The sequence below is a fragment of the Macrobrachium rosenbergii genome, chromosome 13 (assembly GCF_040412425.1).
Source record: "Macrobrachium rosenbergii isolate ZJJX-2024 chromosome 13, ASM4041242v1, whole genome shotgun sequence".
NCBI lineage: Eukaryota > Metazoa > Arthropoda > Malacostraca > Decapoda > Palaemonidae > Macrobrachium > Macrobrachium rosenbergii.
The window spans coordinates 11,254,285-11,273,309 of NC_089753.1; the positions used below are offsets into that span (position 1 = coordinate 11,254,285).

The 19,025-nt window shown below is 34.0% G+C and overlaps 1 protein-coding gene across 12 annotated transcripts in view; it reads left to right on the forward strand.

Annotated features, from left to right (window-relative positions):
* The first annotated feature begins 7,268 nt into the window (after positions 1 to 7,268).
* Positions 7,269 to 19,025, forward strand: part of dom (domino) — a 190,307-nt gene continuing 178,550 nt past the window's right edge. For 10 of the 12 annotated variants that reach the window (XM_067114216.1, XM_067114220.1, XM_067114224.1 and 7 more), the window contains exons 1-2: positions 7,269 to 7,450; positions 18,138 to 18,237. In XM_067114216.1, the coding sequence (XP_066970317.1) occupies positions 18,157 to 18,237 (81 nt within the window). In that variant the 5' untranslated portion in view covers positions 7,269 to 7,450; positions 18,138 to 18,156. The remainder of the gene's footprint in view (positions 7,451 to 18,137; positions 18,238 to 19,025) is intronic. The other 2 variants (XM_067114222.1, XM_067114223.1) reach the window with 1 other exon arrangement.

Below are 19,025 nucleotides of genomic sequence, written 5' to 3' on the forward strand. Positions count from 1 at the left end.
AGATGTCTCCCCTTTTACACTTTCAGACTACAATTAATCTTTTTTAATTTAACTATGAATTAATGATTGCACTTTTCTACTTATTTACAGTACCACACTTTTGCTGGACTGGGCTGTCTAAACATTGATCAACTATTCTTCAAAAGGAAATTTTTAACCAACTCTTCTGTTGAAAAATATTAATCAATAGTTAAAAATTTTTATGAAGTACGTCTGGTAACCCTTAGATCATGAGATCCTATATAATAAATAATTTTACTCAAATACCAGTAAAAGCTATACAGTATTTCTCTTTATAAGTAAAAGGGAAAAAAATCAAATCTACCCTATGAGTATGGTAAAGGTTTTTTGTTTTCTGCTTATATCTAGACATTTTTCATGCAACTACTCATCAACTAGAACAAGTTTAAAAGTGAATTATTTATGGGAACTGAATAAAAGTTGATACGTTTAGATGTACTGCAACCCTGGAATAGACAGTAAATACTGTATAAAAATAAATAATGGCTTCAGCATCATCTAACAATTTGGATTTTGCTGAGTTCCATGAAACAGGTTGGTACAGTACAATGATGCAAAAAATGGAGAAATAGTGTAATTAGAGTGTTGGCCTTTATCAAGAACATCAAGTTGACCACTGGTAAGAACAGCATTTCTCTTGCCCTTCCGTTTACTTCTGTTAGAATTTATGGACAGAAGTGATGAGAAGGACTTATGTGTAGAGCTGAAATCTGGTGCATGTGTTCCATCATTTAGCCTTTCACAAGGGAAGCACTTATGCAGATCTAACCACTTATATCCTGATGTTACTTTTTATATCAACATTAATATCTATCTTCCTTCATTCAACAGACAGATCTGTTGCTTCCTCTGAGGTTAAACCTCATTCTTTCACCTCCGCCCTCTTTCTTTTTTTTGGCCCCACCAGGTTCAGGCTAGTGTTAGGCTAATTGCCCAATTGGTCCCCGTTGAAAGATTTTCCTTCTTAGTTGATTGAATTTCTTCTTTGTGGTAGAGAGTTTCCCTACTGTGGAAACTTAGTTATTCATGGTACTCAGTTTAGGTAGATTAAGTGCTATAATGTGAGTTTTGAGAATGATTAAGGATATATTTACTGTTAAGCTTTTAGGAAAGAAGCAAGTTCCTTTGAATATGCACTATGTTATTTTTGCAGCTGTTGCATTCCCACAAGCCATGTTGTTTTCAATGCTTGATGTCATGCTTTTTCATTATATATTAATTTGGTGTGATTAGGTATTGATTTCTGTTATATATTCTCATGTTTTTGCAACTTTTAAACTTTGTAACTGCTATTTTATTTCAGCGAACAAGTGTTATAGAGAAAATTTTAAAGGCTATAATGGCCTGAACTGTAAAACTTTTAGGGTATTTTATGATTCTTTTGAATCTTTGGTCTGATCTGTCTAAGAAATTTGATGATGGCTGTCAAAAAATGTTTGAGATAGAGGTCAGAGTTTTGTAATGATTATTGTTGGCATTTAATTACTGGGTACTGTACAGGTGTATAAAGAATGTGTTTTTGTGTGTCTTGAAGGTATGACTGAGACATGAACGACACCGTAAAGTATAGTACAGCACTATACTTCAAATCCACCATTGCTAGTGGGAAAGGTAAATCTTATGGTGGTAAGAGGCAGGAATGAAATAAGATTGACTTAACTGAACAGATAATGTGTAGTAGCCATATGTTTTGTTTGAAGCTAAATTACAAAGTAGGTGTGTGTATATATGTGTGTGTGTGTGTTTATATGTATATCATGTATATATATATATATATATATATATATATATATATATATATATATATATATATATATATATATATATATATATATATATATATATATATATATATATATATATGTGTATGTCATTTAATATATAGTATATATATATATATATCCCCGTTATATATATATATATATATATATTTTATATATATATATATATATATATATATATATATATATATAGTCGATATCAAACCACTATCCATTTATCATTTATAAAGTTCATGCTACTGTGATAATTCCCCAATGGGAATTATCATCGAAATAGCATTTTATATGATCAAACAACATTTGCAGCTTCATGATTGTATACAAATCACAGTGTGATAAAAACCACTGATCCATTTATCACTATATAAATATCCCTTCTGTGATAATTCCCCAATATATATCCCGAAATAGCGTGAATTGATATCAAACAACATTTGCAGCTTCATGATTGTATACAAATCACAGTGTGATAAAAAATTCCATTCATATTATATATATATATATATATATATATATATATATATATATATATATATATATATGTGTGTGTGTGTGTTGTATTTATGTTATATATATATGTATATTATATATATATATATATATATATATATATATATATATATATATACACACACCAGCTTGGTGGCATGTGCTGCTCTGCACTGGAACCCAGCGCTGCCTGTTATGTTTCCCCTACCCTCCCGATACCCTACCTACCCTGCCCCCATCTGGGGCAGACAAACCAGGATTAGTGACAGATAATTTCGAATCGCACACACACACACACACACACACAGGTGGTTAGTTTAGTCATGAGGACAAGATTGCAAGTGGTAAGTTGATGGAGAATTTACAGTTATAAGTGTTATTTGTTGAATTATTTTTTTCTTTTCTGATAACGCGTCTCTTCTTTCTGTATTTATATTACTGTACCTTCTGTTACTTCCTTCCAGTGAACATCACATTCTTTGAAAGCTTCAGTTTCAAGTACATGGCCCCTTTGGGCTTGTTCGATATGAATGGGTTCATCTGAATAATAATAATAATAATAATAATAATAATAATAATAATAATAATAATGAGTGGAAGACCTAGAAAATGCTGGTTAGGTGGATTTAAAGAACATTGAAAGGACAGGCTCCAGCATCCTTGAAGCAATATATTGTGTGCAAGAAAAAATGAAATGTTCAGTACAGCTTGTGTAGAATCATTTGACATGCTGCTGATGCACCTTCTGTTTAGGTATAGGAAACAGCTAATGTAGTTTTCTGCAAATGGAGTTCATCTACAAATATATACACACAGTATGTACAGTATATATATATATATATATATATATATATATATATATATATATATATATATATAATATATGAATATAAGAAGGCCCATAAAACACTATTTAAACGTTGAAAACCATATATTTCAGGCATTAGCTTTGTGCCCTGTTCACACTAGTAGAATATGGACAGGTGGAAAGTTACAATGGTATATATACAAAAACATAAAGGTGTGGCCCTAGGCCTGGATGTTAGGGCCACACCTTTATGTTTTTGTATATATACCATTGTAACTTTCCACCTGTCCATATTCTACCAGTGAACAGGGCACAGAAGCTAGTGCCTGAAATATATGGTTTTCAACGTTTAAATAGTGTTTTATGGGCCTTCTTATATTCATATTACACTAGTATTACAGGAAAAAAGACATTATATATATATATATATATATATATATATATATATATATATATATATATATATATATATATATAGTTAAAATCTTACAACAGCCACGAAAAATTATGGAAGAATATCTATATATATAAAATGAATAGAGAATAGAAGAGCCTTTTGTTTCTTGTAGTGCTTCTACATCATTTCAAACAGTAACTATAACAATCGATGATCGTCAGAGACACTTAATCAAACTGGACTCTACTGTTCTCTCGTTATTTGTATTTTTGGGTAATTCTCGTCTAAATATTATATATATATATATATATATATATATATATATATATATATATATATATATATATATATATATATATATACACACACACACACACACACACTGAAATATAATGAAGTTGGGAGACGTATAAGCGGTAAAAACAATAACATTGGTGAAAGGATGTTCCCGAGTGTGTGAGGTGATGAGAAAGGTTGGAACGGTAGCTTGGAAAAAGAGTTTATATATATAATCAGAAAATTTATGTTAAGAGAAGAGGGCGACCTAGAAAATGCTTGATGAACTTACAGTGTTTTTGTAAAGGAAGGGGTGTAATATTCCAGAGGCGTGAGAGTGCATGGGAAGTTGAGGTGAAAGTGGTGTGTGTGTAGGGGTTTTGATACGCTGTGGGTGAGTCTTCTGTGTAGGTGTACGAAGCACCTAATGTTGGGGAAGCTTTCTGCGCTGAGAGAAAAGATAAGGGTATACATCGTAGGATGGTTTTTAAATTTTATTTTAACCATGAAGGAAAAGGCAAAGAAACCTTGTAGCACTAGATCTTATAAAAACGATTTTATCAGTTTCAAGCTCGCGCGTGCACCAGCACACACACACACACACACACACACACACACACACATATATATATATATATATATATATATATATATATATATATATATATATATATATATATATGGAGAGAGAGAGAGAATAAAATTTATTTATTTGCGGTCTTTTAGACTTGGTTGGAAGAAACTGGGGAGGGTAAACAAGCAAGATGGCTTGAAAGGCTGACGCCTTCATGGTATATATGTTAAAATCCGAACTAGATAGGGACTGAATACACTTGGCCCGAGACGAACGTTTCTGCACCCGTTCCCCCTTGGTGGACCCCGGTAATGTAACTAGGAACAAAAAGACCGCATTTGTGCACTGTTGGAGAAGGTGGCTAGTGCTTCTTTAGTTTAATTGAAAAGGTGACGTAATTTACGCAATACGTAGCGATCCGTGTGTGTATGTAAATGAATGCTGTTTGAGGCTTGGGAATAGTTCCCGAAATACTAATTAGCTTAAAGCTCAGTCTCATAGAATATCATTCCTGTAATGTGTAAGCCATCCTAGACCCAAGGATCAACTTCCTCGGAAAGCCTTATGTCTGTATATGGCATTTATTATATATTGTGTATTCAAGTGTGCATATATATATATATATATATATATATATATATATATATATATATATATATATATATATATATATATATATATATATATATATATATATATATATATATATATATATATATATATATATATATACATACATACATACATACATACATACAGAGAGAGATGTAAAGACGTCCGTGTACTATTTCAAGAAGGAAAGTGAATATAGGACAACAGAGGCAGGGAAGGAATTCCAAATCTTGACAGCAAAAAAAAAAAAAAAAAAAAAAGATACCGTGGTCAACCGACCAGCCGTTTACGCTTGTCTGTCTCCACTGATGAATGTATGTACTGTATGAATGAATGTTGAGCGAAATGTGTAGTAAACACACGGGCAAGTATACGTCTTGTACATATATTAGCCCACAAATAATGTACGAAAGCATAAGACATGTAACATGCATACATGTTTTGTCATCCGAAGCGTAGGTGAAATATTTCATTTTATGATAGTGGATATTTTCCCAGTTCACGAACACGCTCACGCGAGCCCGCGTACACACGCGCACACACGATTTGGTGTAGGGAAAAAGAGCGTTGGTCTTCCCACGCGCATTGACGTTTAACACCTGTCTTGATATCGGAATAATCCGGACGTTGTAGTGTTCAATTCTTTTCGCCCTGTCAGATGCAGATACCCTCAGTCACTAAAATGTAGACACGTCTAAGTGCTGTCTGTCTTATCGAATCCAAAAATTTTGAAGTTTGTTGTATTTATAATAATTGATGACTATGATGCAGGGCGTCATTAACTTAACTTTTTCCGTAGTTATAATTGTAGTGTAGTCAGGTTTTTATCAGCGGAGCTAGTCAATAGGAAAAGTTTAGCTGTTGCATTCACAAACACGCGTACACAGAAAGAGGGAGCGGTCGTGTATTATGTTGACTGCTCGTACGTTTTTCCTCTTTTATATATTTATATATATATATTTATATATATTATGAACACGGGCACTGGGAACATGCAGTACGACATCATTCAATCAATAATTGTTGTGGAGCGCTACTGTTGAATTGCGCTTTGCTTGACATAACGCTTAGTTGTATGATACTTTTTTTTTTTTTTCATTGTAGTGCTGATGAACGTTCAAATAAACCGGTGAAATCATCTCCATGTCTGTACGTTTGTAAGAAATTGTAATGGGAGTATTAAAGCATTTACAGTTCTGGCTTAAGAAATATCGAGGGTTATAAATGATTTATAACCATGGACAGTGTTTTAATTGTTTTTCATGTGTAAGTAAAATTAAATTTGTTTATTGTTTCTTACTTTTGACTGAAATGAGTACATAAAGAGTAAGTGTTCCATAGGGAAGTATACAGGTTCGAAGAAAAGAATAGAGCATTCCATAGAATTCCAATGTGTGATGAGCATATATGTATACATACACATATATATATATATATATATATATATATATATATATATATATATATATATATATATATATATATATATATATATATATATATATACACTCTCTCTCTGGGCATTACATACATATCTGGTAAAAGTGCCCAGTAGATTATATATATATATATATATATATATATATATATATATATATATATATATATATATATATGTAATATATATACATATATAACATATGTATGCAGTGTATATATATATATATATATATATATATATATATATATATATATATATATATATATATATATATATATATATATATATATATACATATATATATATATGCATATATATATATACATACATTACATACATACATACATACCTGGTAAAAAGTGACCAGTAGATTCTATATATCGTTATTCAATGCTGGAAAAATGTGTGACGCCTTCCGACAACAATGGGAAATTTATGTTTTTCAATTTGCCTTCAAGCAAACTATGTAGTTGATCATCCTCTTCTTTTTTGGACGTTATATTATATTGAACGTTGTGTTGGTTTTTCCCATGCTTAGTTTTCCCTGTAATGTAGTCAAAAACCCACCATGCTCTACGCAGTGTAAGGTTACATACGAAAGCAAAGCCTTTGGTTAAATCCATTGTTCCCTTGGTAGTGTTTTCGCGTACCTTGAACTCTAAAGCAAGTGTAACTATAAGCTTCCTAAATGTGAGCGATATAAACTATGGTACATATGCGTGTGTACATATATCAACTGTGTGTTTATCTGTTTACTGTTGTAGCAGTTGGAAAACCTTTAAAAAATAAAGTTGTGTAAATGCAGTTCACACATGTGTTGTTTCTCTTGTCCCTCTAGCGGCCGTTGGTGAAAATTTGGCTGTGACGTCACAGGCGAAGATTCACTAGTGGCGAAGCAAAGTATATCTCGTAAGGACTTTCGACGTCGCGTCCTTAAATATCGGCGCTGCAAATGGAGTAAATTTGGTGTTGAGTTTAGCTGCTGTATTCAAAAACTTCGTGCTGTTCTCGGGACGCAAAATGCACCTAATGATAGTGACGGATGTTGCTTGTAAGTCCCAGTATTTTGTGATTCAAATTCCTTTCTCACCCTCCCCTGGCAGCTTGTGTCTAATATGGCGGATGCGCGGAAAATCGAGAAAGGCTGCGCCGCGGTATACGAGTGTGGTACTTTTCTAATTTGACATGTTGCTCCCGAGTGAGATTTGTTGGAAAATTTGTCATTGAACGTCATTTGCATTTCCACTTTTGTTTGTTTGTTTATCCAAATTCAAGATTAACAATACCTGTGAATGATTATCGTGCGGCTGGCAACCCTGCATGATGATGCTGACGACTGGGTTGGGCCGGTTCTCGTTATGGACCGGCTGTCTGAGCATCTGAAGCGAGAATTATATTTATTTCAATATTATTAAGTGTTGTCTGACGGGATATGTATGAATGGGTTTATGTATGTGACGAGGCTCGCAATTTAAGGGGACAGGCTCTGTTCTTCTCTGCCTCCAGAAAAATCGAGGATTTTTTGACAGTACAGTATTGAAAACCAACTCTGGTAGTCTTTCCCTATCATGGAAGTCTTGGTTAGAATTCGATACAGAGAAATGTGCACACAACATAGCTTTTATCTGTGTGCAGACCGCCCACTGTCGGCCTTGTCAGGCCATAGCTATTCTGAACTGGAATCGGTTTATCCCTTGATCGAATTGATTTGAGAATTCCGGAAATTTTTCAAAAATGCTGCTGGGAATTTCCATCGCCAGCTTGTCAGAAAGCTGCTGTCATGTTGGGTTTCATTGACACTATCATACATGAGTTACGAAGGTAGTTTATTTTTTAAAAGTTTTAGAAACTGAAAGAAAACGTTAGGCTAAAGCCATTGGAATCGAAACACTTCATTTTGTAGGCATCTAGGACTATAGCTTATGACTACTCTAGGCCTACAATGTCATAGTCTTGACAATCCTAGACTGCTGCGATTATGGTTATTTTGTCATATTCTTAAGACGAGGGGAAATAAAATCGAAGGTATCAAAGGTAGTTGGGGGATTACTGCAAACAAAGTCTATTACAAATAGAATACTTGGCTTACCTACCCATAGGCCTAGGTTGTTAACGGAAGAGTCTTGTAGAATTACGACTCTACAAAGGTGGTGTAGCAGCAGTGAATTATTTTTTTTTTTTTTTTTTTTTTTTACACCGCAGCTCATCTTAAAGCATTGACCAATAGTTTGAGGTTTGGGAACGTCACATGAATGAGGAAACACGGTTTTGTGCCTGTGAGTCATTGATCATAATGATGCAAGCGTTTTTTTTTTTTTTTTTAGGTTATATCCTAGATGAGATGCGAGGGATTAAATGTTTAAAACCGATTTTTCTGCAAATGAAGAGAATTGGATATGTTCAAGTTGATTCACGTATATTTTGTGTTCTGTTTGAATCAATATTGGACTGGACTTGGGCTATACAAAGCTAACAAAAATATTTAGATTATAATGTGTAATCTGCCTAAGTAGTGGACTGGACTTGCACGAAGCTAACAATAAATAATTATGGTATATATGTATATATAATATTTTTACTGTAGATATCTAAGAGTAACATCTCGTAGGCCAGGTCACACCACAATTATATTTATGGCCCATGATTATAGGAAGTCTTAAAACGTAGTTTAGCCAGTTATTTATTTGTCTATTAACATTACTGGACTTTGACTTTCCATTGTGATAATTCTATTAACTTTAAAGGCTTGCTAGGGGAATATAATAAACAAGCCGTTTTAGTAGAGGCATGAAAAATCTTATTTGAACTTATATAACTATGAGAATAAACAACATACAGTATTGTTTTCCTCTATACTCTAGAAATGAGATGCCTCATAATTTTCAAAGGTTTTGAGTTGTGCTATTATAATTTCCCAGGTTGGCCTATAGAAACTTTAGGGAATCCTGACAAGAGCAGAGGTCAGGCCTGACTAACATTTGCTGCTGACTTTGCCTGTCTTTAAATAAATTATATATATTTTATTGAAATCACTGTGAGCACTGCAGGATCAGTGTTGCATGAACGTTTTACTGTTCTGAATCATTTTTTATTTTTAAAGATTTAAAAGAACAATCTTTTTTTAACAAAGTTCCTTATAGAAACCATAATTCTGAAGGATATGAAATGGAGCCTAACCTTGAAGGGTAGTTTGGAACATGCTGCCTTTTGAAGAAATTTGGTAAATTTAACAGGGAATTCCAAATGAGAAGGAAAGGTGTCACATTTGCTTCCAGGAGTATGAAATACAGTACTGTAATTAATTGCCTGGGGGCTCTAACACTACTGTCATGTTAGGAAAATATCAATTCTGATTATTTTTCTTTAATCTGCTATCCATGTTGCTGATAAATAATCTGTAAGACAGCATCTAGTGATTGCAAAGTACAGTAGATTAAGTAAATCAGTTTAATAGTAAGATGCTAATGGAAGAGTCACATTGATGTTCTTGTCAAGCCAGATTCTTAGTTGCAAGGCTAGGAAAAGGTAGGAAAAGAATCCTACAGCTTGGCAGTAGAAGGAAAGGCAGAAGAACCAGGCCACACAACCCTAGATTACTGATTTCCTTAGAGAAAATGTGAGAAGTAATGGCCTTTTGAGCATTAGAAAGCTGCATGATGAAAGTAAATGGGTAATTACTGTCTGTAGGAGGACAGTGGTTTGTTGCACAAGAAAAAAGATTTAAATGATCTCCTTTAGTGGGGGATCTTAGGTCTCTTGGTGTTTTGTAGGGTGAGCCACTATCCACGCTTGGGTGGGGTCTGGCCATCCCAATCAACATCTATGTCAGAATACACAAGAGTGTGGGAGAAACATTTCCCCTACCCATGCCAGACTAAGAGTTTACATATCAGGTTGGCACTTTAGTCAGCCATGATTTTGAGATCCCCCTCCCCCCAAAATAAATCGCCATATAAAAGACAAGGGTTCATTATTTTCCCTAGATAAACATTCCAAGTGGTGTGTGTGTGCAGTTTACACAAGAGATGCCACCAAATTTAAAACTTTAGCTTCAAGCTTCAACTGAGCCTAGCTGCTCCAAGTTACCCATAAGAAAGATTAAGGTTTACACTGTATATGTAGGAGAAATGCAGATCATTAAAATTTGCCATTTTGAGGCCATCTTCAGACCTATTAGTAATGAAAGTACTGCAAACATGGATGATTAAGGTCAGCATAAAGCTAAGAGGTATGACAAAATAAAGAGCAGACAAGAAAAGTACATATCCATTATTTATTAAGTGAATTTCAGGATTTTGTCTTTGTGCTCCATAAACCATATTTAGAACAAGATGTGAGAAGTTGTACTGTATAGTGACGACTACGACTTGCAAATGCAAGTTCTTTTCTTAAATAATCTTGAATAATGTTTCAAACAATGTAGGTGGGAGTAGTTACTCTGAAAGGCTCATACCAAAACAAGATTTCTTAAATCACAAATGTAGTCTTTTAATCCCAATATGGAACAGGCATGTCTGTCTGTATTATGTCCTTGTAAACAGTTTTTAGCCATCACTGCATGTACTGTGTTAGTGATGTGCATGTTTTTACTAATTAAAAAAAAAAGAGACATCAAGACCATGTTCAGTAACAAGTAAATTATGAAGACAAGTAAGTAATGAATGAGAGGCAGGTGTTTAAGTTTGCTAACCAGTAAGGGATTTAAAAAAGGGAAGACTTTGTTTGAGAAGCAGATTGCAATAATGTTTGCCACTTGACCCTGCACAAGACAACTGTAAATGTATTAACCATATAGGCTACTCCGGTTATTTTCTGAAAACATATTGAGAGGAGTATCAGTCCCTCCCAGGTTATGCTTGTTGCTACACAGATTCAGGCATCCTTCTACAAAACCTGTGATTTCTAGGTGTACTGCATGTGGCACAGACCATCCAAAAGTAACAAAGAACGTTGCAGGTACAAATGTCAGTGGTTATATACTCATGGCTCATCACCAAGCCCAACATTTATGTAATTAAGGTGGTGCATTATATTTGTACTTTCAAACTGGTTGATTTTTATTGCCCCTAAAAGAGAATGGTTTGAAAATTAATTTTGTATTAAGTTTAAACCAATATGAATTTTTTAAGTCTCCTTAAAAAAAAATCATTACAATCAAACATGAAAGAAAACAGTAATAATGTAAATGGAGAATTTGGAAAATATAACCTGAAAGAATTAGGGTAATGTATCTAACTCTTTTCACTCCATAGCATTATGAGTTGGTTTTAACAATTTCCTTGCTATGTGAAGTGATCTCTATGTGAGGGAAGTAAGGAAAAAAAACTCAAAGTTTTTGACTGATTAACAAAAACAATTTCAGCTGTCAAATTTAAAGAGTATGTTATGTCTTAGAAATGAAATTAGCGTGGCCCTGTATATGGCTGAGGTTGACGCTTCAGTCTTGGTATTAAAAGTTTGGAGTAATAAGGAGACTGGGTGTGAGATTGAGCTGCAAAGAGATAGCTTGACAATTCTCACTTGGACATTTCATAAATTTCAGTTCACAACATGAGGGGATAAGCAGACCTCTAGCAACTTCAGTCTTGTTGCATAGTATTTTTTTTTTTTACATATTTTTGTTATGTGTTTTGAGACTTTTACCCCTCAGGGTTGGCAACAGCATTTTGTTTGGTAAGTGCAAGGATATTAACAAATGCATTGTTGAATTCTGAGATGCCTCCTTAGCTTGCCATGTGTATATAAATTTGTTTAGCCAACTTTACAGGTGTCAGCAAACCATTATTTGGAAATAAACACACATGTGCAACAAAAATCAGTTTTTACCCCATATTGAGATCAAACCTAGGACTCAAATGAAAGCCAAGGCTTATACCAAATAACTAGCATAGGCCTTAAAAGTAGTTGGTACCCGAGCACTTGCACAGCATGTAAGGAGTTACCTGGATAGGCTACACACCTTGCATACCGGCAAGTTTTACCCAACTTCCCAGTGCACCAGTGACTTAAATGATAACAATGCATTTGATTACCACTTCATGTTGCATATGATTGAAATCAACCTACAATCATGTGTGCAGTCAAAATAATTTTATTTATACCTTACATAGGGGTCAAACCCAGGATGTTTGAATGAATGATAAAAACACTACCATGACCCAAAAAGGTTGTAATTTAAGTGCCTAAGGAGTTGACCAGGCCATCTTGTCATTATAATTTAGTTGTTGCGTAAGTACTTATGTTCTGACTTCTTTCATGAATTTTATTGAGTCATTTTGTTGTGTCCTTGGCTGTTACTTGAGACCCTTGGGTGCAATCCTGATGTGAGGCACTGTATAAATTTATGAAAGCCTATTTTGTTATCAAGTGTTGTAAGAAAAATTTAAATAATGTCCTGCAGTTTCTCATTCAATTACTAATACCCTATGAAACAAGTGAGTTGTTATTGAAGTAGTTTAAATCATTGTAGACTACCATTCATTGATGTTAGGGCATTATCTATAAGATTTATGGTGAGTTCATCGGAACCAATGTGAAAGTGTTGCTATTCGTTGTATTAAAAATGCTATAAACTTGTCCAAAAGGCAGTCATAGAATCGATTATGCATGAGAGAGTGAAAAGTGGATAATGAAAGCAACATACTGTACACAGTACCTGCATGAGATAAAATTACAGAATTAATATGATGTGGGAGCTGGGCAGTTGAAGGCATCACAACCAATTAGACATAGCCACAACTGTAGACATGGTACCCTACCTGCTATAACTCTATATTGAGTGTAATTCAAGAAAAATATATAGAATTTTGCCTGTCAACTTTATTACAATAAAGGTTATTTAATACTCTAGTTAAACTAAGGTATACTTCACTTTTCTAAAAACTAGATAGCACATAAGATTGCAGGTACACAAAAGGGAAATTTTATTTATACAAGATAAAAACTTAGCCAAGTAATTTCAGTGCAAATAATAGCTTAATAAAATTCTCAATCAATTGTAAGAAATTCTCATTTAGGGAAAGATATGAGTGATTATCACTACTGTTTACAACCATCTGCACAAGAAAGCCCAATAATAATATGAAAAAACACTACTAACCTTTCACAATCACTAGTTAATCCATGAAATGCTGTTACATAAATGTCAGTTAATTACTGGAATAAATACACTCCTAAGCTGCCATGCATTATTTAATTTGGTCACCATCACAAGAGGAAGAGCATAGGAAGATTAATACTATGCAGTACTAGTATTATAGGCATGAGCAACCACCACTCTAATGCCTTACATATCATAGACAGCACCTTGATTTCTGTAGAAAAATATCAGTTATGAAGTCAGTTGAAAGAAATACTAAAGTTAAACCCAGTAGGCATGAAAACAAAATATACACAAGTGCTGACCGAACTATAGTATATCCAGTCGATGGGAGTTACAGCACAGTATATAACTAAATTGGCCATCAGCACTATTCAGTGGGAACTTCATGCATAGGATAACATCAGTTTGAAAAAGACAACCAGTTGAGCTCAGGTTATGAAATAGTTCAGCAAGAGAGAAAGTTTTTTGCACTTGCAATTTATATAAAAATTTTTTGAAGCAAATTGGATGGTCTAGTAAATCTGTGAGGCAACTCCTCGTAACACTTAATTTCACCAAACCATGGTCACAAACTGCATGTTATTACTTGGATTGTATAATGGACAGTGGGTTCATGTGATTGTTTGAGCAAGGTTAATGTGTAGATTGATCAAGTTCCTGATAATAGTTTTTCAAGAAAGGTAGCCTATATTCTTGAAGTCCCAAGCCAGTTGGGATGGTATTCATGATCTTATTAAGCTCGGGTGGATTGATATTTATAGAAGTATTAGTTTAAATGATCACCTGAAGATTATTAATGAGAGGAGAATACCTTCTGAAGTCCTCAGGTTTTTTCTTGAAGATGAGCCATGGTTTAATGCAGCATGTGAGCTAGCTTGTCTTGAAAAATAAACTTATCATATGAAGGAACACTATATGACTTTTTTGGGGGCATAATTTGAGCTCAGAAGTCATCAAGCTCAGGTTGTCTATAAGAGAGCTTATGATGAGGGCATGAAGGAGATCTTCCTATCCAGTGGTGATAACCATAAGTGGTGGTATATCCTGGAGCGCTTGCCCTAAACAGAAAGCAGAACTTTTGGCTGGGTCTTTGCAAGCAAACAATGTGGTGAGACTTTAGTGTCGCCTGTTATGCTTTTCAGAGCCTAACTTGTGTTCAATGGTCTTTGGGTCTAAAGAAGTTAAAACTGCTGCTGAGCCTTGACAGTTGTGGAAGTATAGACCCAAATGAGATCTTTCCCATCATGTTTAAGAATACTGTACAGTAGGTCCTCAGGTTACATCTTAGATCCATTCCTACGCCCACGATGTAACCCACTTTTAGGCAGAAGTCAAAATTCAACCATACATAATGTAGTGAATCGGTAAAAATAAAAAAGAAAACAATTCGTGAGCACATACATACAGTACCAGGGTAAATATTATAATTACATTTACTCCTGTGATAAATTACAGTACTGTACAGTACAGTAATACCTCAAAGAGCCATTAGGTTAATTTCAAGAACATATCACAGAAAATACAGGAAAAGTATGCCTTGAAATACATGAAGGGGTTTCTAAAATAGTCATCCTTATTTTTATATCGTACGGTATTGATGTACTTTTTTGTGTGTGATTTTGAAGACGTATTTTGGTCATGTTTTGAGTAAAACAAACGATAAAAACTAAAACAACAAGTATAGAGCAGAATGCCAGTTAGTAAAGAATACTTTCACACTGAAAAAAAGATAAATAAAGCTCGTATTATGAGGAAATCAAGTGAAAATAATGAATGTAGTCTGTTTTGCCATTTCAACCATTGTACGATAGTAAACATTTACCGGAGTTGTTACAAATGACGTTAAGTAGAATAGGACTGATATATTATTACAGTATAAATGGATTCTGTAAATGAAATAACATTTTATGATATTTTGCTGGTTTTATTTATTAAAGGATGTGTATGCTGAGAGAGAGAGAGAATGAATGACAGAACAAGTATTTTTAATAAGTTTATGGAATATGGTGAAGAGACAACCACGAAACAATGTAAGTCAAGTACAGCGGAACCTGAGAACATCCTGTACTGCTGATTTCATTGCTTCCCAGATTATTACTGGTTTCAGAAGATTAGTTGAACTTCCAAGTTTTCCCTCTTTGTTGGAATGGAAATATTGCTGCATTACCCAAGGGACTCAGTCTGTCCTCATGCCCCTCTGAATATAACCCAATTGCAACTACCCTGTTTTATCTAAGGTTTATGAGAAGCTGCTCTCTAATCATCTTTGTAGGGTTGTTGAAGTTAACCTACTATTAGCATTATAGTTTGGGTTTCATAAAGGTATTGGTACTTGATATGCACTCTTTGTCAATATCCACCATCTTGCAGGATGTTCTTGATGAGGGTGCAGAGTCACACATGGTTGGTCTAGATTTTAGTGCAGCCTTTGACTGTGTGAATCATGCAGCACTTCTCTGGAAGCCAAGATTATGGGGAATTGGTAGATCTTGTATTAATATTTTCAATGAGTTTTTAACAGGCAGAACCCAAAGGGTCTGTGTTGATGGCCAGTTTAGCCTAGTAGCTTTAGTAATGTCATTTCAGGTTAATTTCAGGTATTCCTCAGAGTAGTGTTCTTGGACCTTTGCTATTTATCTATACTAGTGACGTATGGCACAGCCTGGAGAACAAACTGAATGCATATGCTGATGATGCTCATGTCTGTGCTTTCTCTGTGTATTAGTTCTGTATTGCAAAATCCTTGAGTAGAGATCTGGCCTGTATTCATTAGTGGTTTGGGGACTTGAAGCATGGCCCTTTTACAACAAAGTATGATAGATAGTCAATCCAGAACACTTGCCTTTGCATCCAGGTTTACATGTAAATGGTACAGTTTTAAATGTCGGTGACACTTACGTTTTAGATGTAACTTTTGATAAATTGACTTTTGTGCAGCAAATACATAATATTTCTTCCTCTGTTTCCCAAAAAGTTGGTATCATGTCAAAATATTTTACAATGTTTCAGGATGAAGCTATTATATCTTGAGTGTTTTAACTCCTCTTCTTCCATATTTGGAATACTGTTTTCCAGTGTGGTCTTCTGGTGCTGACTGGCTTCTTAAATTCTTGGATAGGGTTATGTCATCAGTCAGGTTTATTTTGCAAACTCTTAGTATTGACTTTTAGAACATACATAAAGTGACTTCATTATGTCTGTTGCCTAAAATGTACTACAATGACAAACATATTCTGCACTCTTCTTTACCAGGCCTGGCTGTTTTTGCTCAGAACGTAGGCAGCCTGCTGCCATAAACAGTGGCATTTTCTAGCATCAGGTTTAATACTACACAGTTTGCTAGGATTTTTATCTTGGCTGCAATTAAAATGTGGAATATAGTTTGGAATCTTCTGATTTTCAAATACTGTAGCAAGGAATGAATTCATTCCTGCTTTCTGCTGACTTATCCTGCATTTCAAGTTTATTAGTTTATTTTCTGTTCCCTCATAATTATTTATTTTCATCTATTTGTATAGCTTATAGTCTGTTGATGACTATCCATAAAGGCTTTCAGCTGAAGGTTTAAAGAAAAGTTTGTGGTAATTTTATGACTGACACTCAAGCGCTAATATGAGTAGCTTCTACATTGCCATAAGCATTAAGTCCTTAGTGACAGTTTGAGAAGTAGCTTATTTGGTTGTCTTTTGATGTCCCCAGGAGGATTTTTCCATATTGAAAAGTGAAATGAGCTTGTATCCTGTTGATTAGATAGGTTATTGGTATTCAAGAGTACTTGTCCCTACAGTGGAATGAATTTGTGATGGTTCATTTTCCCTTGAACCCCCAAAATTGAAAATTTATTTTCTCACCAATTAAAAGTTGGTCTAGTATATAGACTATCCTTTTAAGAAAATCCACCCAGCCACATTGGTGAACTCATGAATATGTAGTACTGTACAGGAAGAATAACCTGAAAATTGTTTTCCTTTACACATATAAGCATCTCTTGTAGTTTTTGTTTTGTCTCTTGATTTTAAAAATTCTTGTCATTCTTTTACAGTAGGCTTGAACAAGTGTAGTAGTAATTTTTTTTCTTAAGTTTTGCCAAATATTGTTGCATTGGTAACTTAGGTCTTGACCTTTGGCATCAGTTGATTTGTTGTGCAAATACAGTACCATGCTATACAGCCTAAAACTGGATTATTTCGTTAGTTGTCTGAAAGGGCAATGTTGCCCACAGAATTGAGTTGTTCAGTATGTTGGATTATTGTAGAGTTTGCAATTTAATTGGTTCTTAGTGCCATAGATTAGTCTTGAAAAGGTAATACTGTACAGTATTTTTATTTTTGTGCAGTACCACCCTTACTAAGGTCTTATTAAAATTCATTGTTGGTTGCTTGGTAGGGTCTAGATATCTTGAAGCTTAGTCAATCTGAAATGTAGACCAATGTATCTTAAATTAATTCTTTTGTGGCTGTGTTGGAGCAAGGGTGAAGTTTCACTTATTAATGTATGTGCTTGCTTGTGATATTTACTTCACTTCAGGGATTTTGTGCTTCTAGTTTATTTTTTGTTTGGAATGGAAGGATTCATTTGTTTTTATTTATTTTTTTTTCAAGTATTATGAGGTAAAGTTGCTTTTTGATTTTTACAGATGCGTGTAAGTGTGTGTAATGAGTGCACGTGACAGAAGTTCACAAAATGAAACCTCAACATCGACGCACAATGTGATCGACAATCCGCAGTCTGCTGGGGTTAGTTTTCTTTAATATTCTTATTAAAGTTAGTTATAATTTAGAGGTTGTCTTAGGGCTTGGTAATTTTTTTCCCTTTGACGCATGGTGTTCTAATGCTATGTACTGTGTATTATTTTATGTGGGCTATTGATTTTTGGCCTTGTGATTTTTTTCCAACAGCTTTAGAATATACTGTACACTGGAAAAGGTCAGATTTGGTGATGGATAATTTTTGGTGACTTGCCTGCTCTGTCATTAAAGGTATATATTGTGACATATACTCAATTCTTATACAGTTTTTCTCTTTTTGTATTTATAATTGAATTTCATAGCCAATTGGGGCATTACTTACCCATAATTCAGATATTTTTCATTAGCTCTGCGCATTCTTTTGTTACCATAACTGAGGTTCACAAGTTAATTTTTGGTAGTTCTGCATGGAACTTTTTTCACTAAATTACTGAAACTGGTTTTGGGCTTTTTCATTTGTCTTGTGAGGAATTTTTACTCATTTTCCCCTGATACTGTATTTTTTTTTTAGTTCACATTTTTATAATTTTAATTTTTCCATTTTGCTTTGGAAATGGGAAAAAGTTTCTTTTCCATTGTTTGCTTTAGATACTATTTATTGAATACCTTAGTTTTTTTTTCATTTAAACAGCACAGTATTAATTTAAGCAGTACAGTATTGAAGGAATTTTGTCAGTTATTTCTTTAACAATGGTTTTTCCAGATTGTTTGTTAGTATTTTGTCTATATGATTGATCATAATCTTTGGATGTATTTAATTTTTTCCCTTTTAAAAC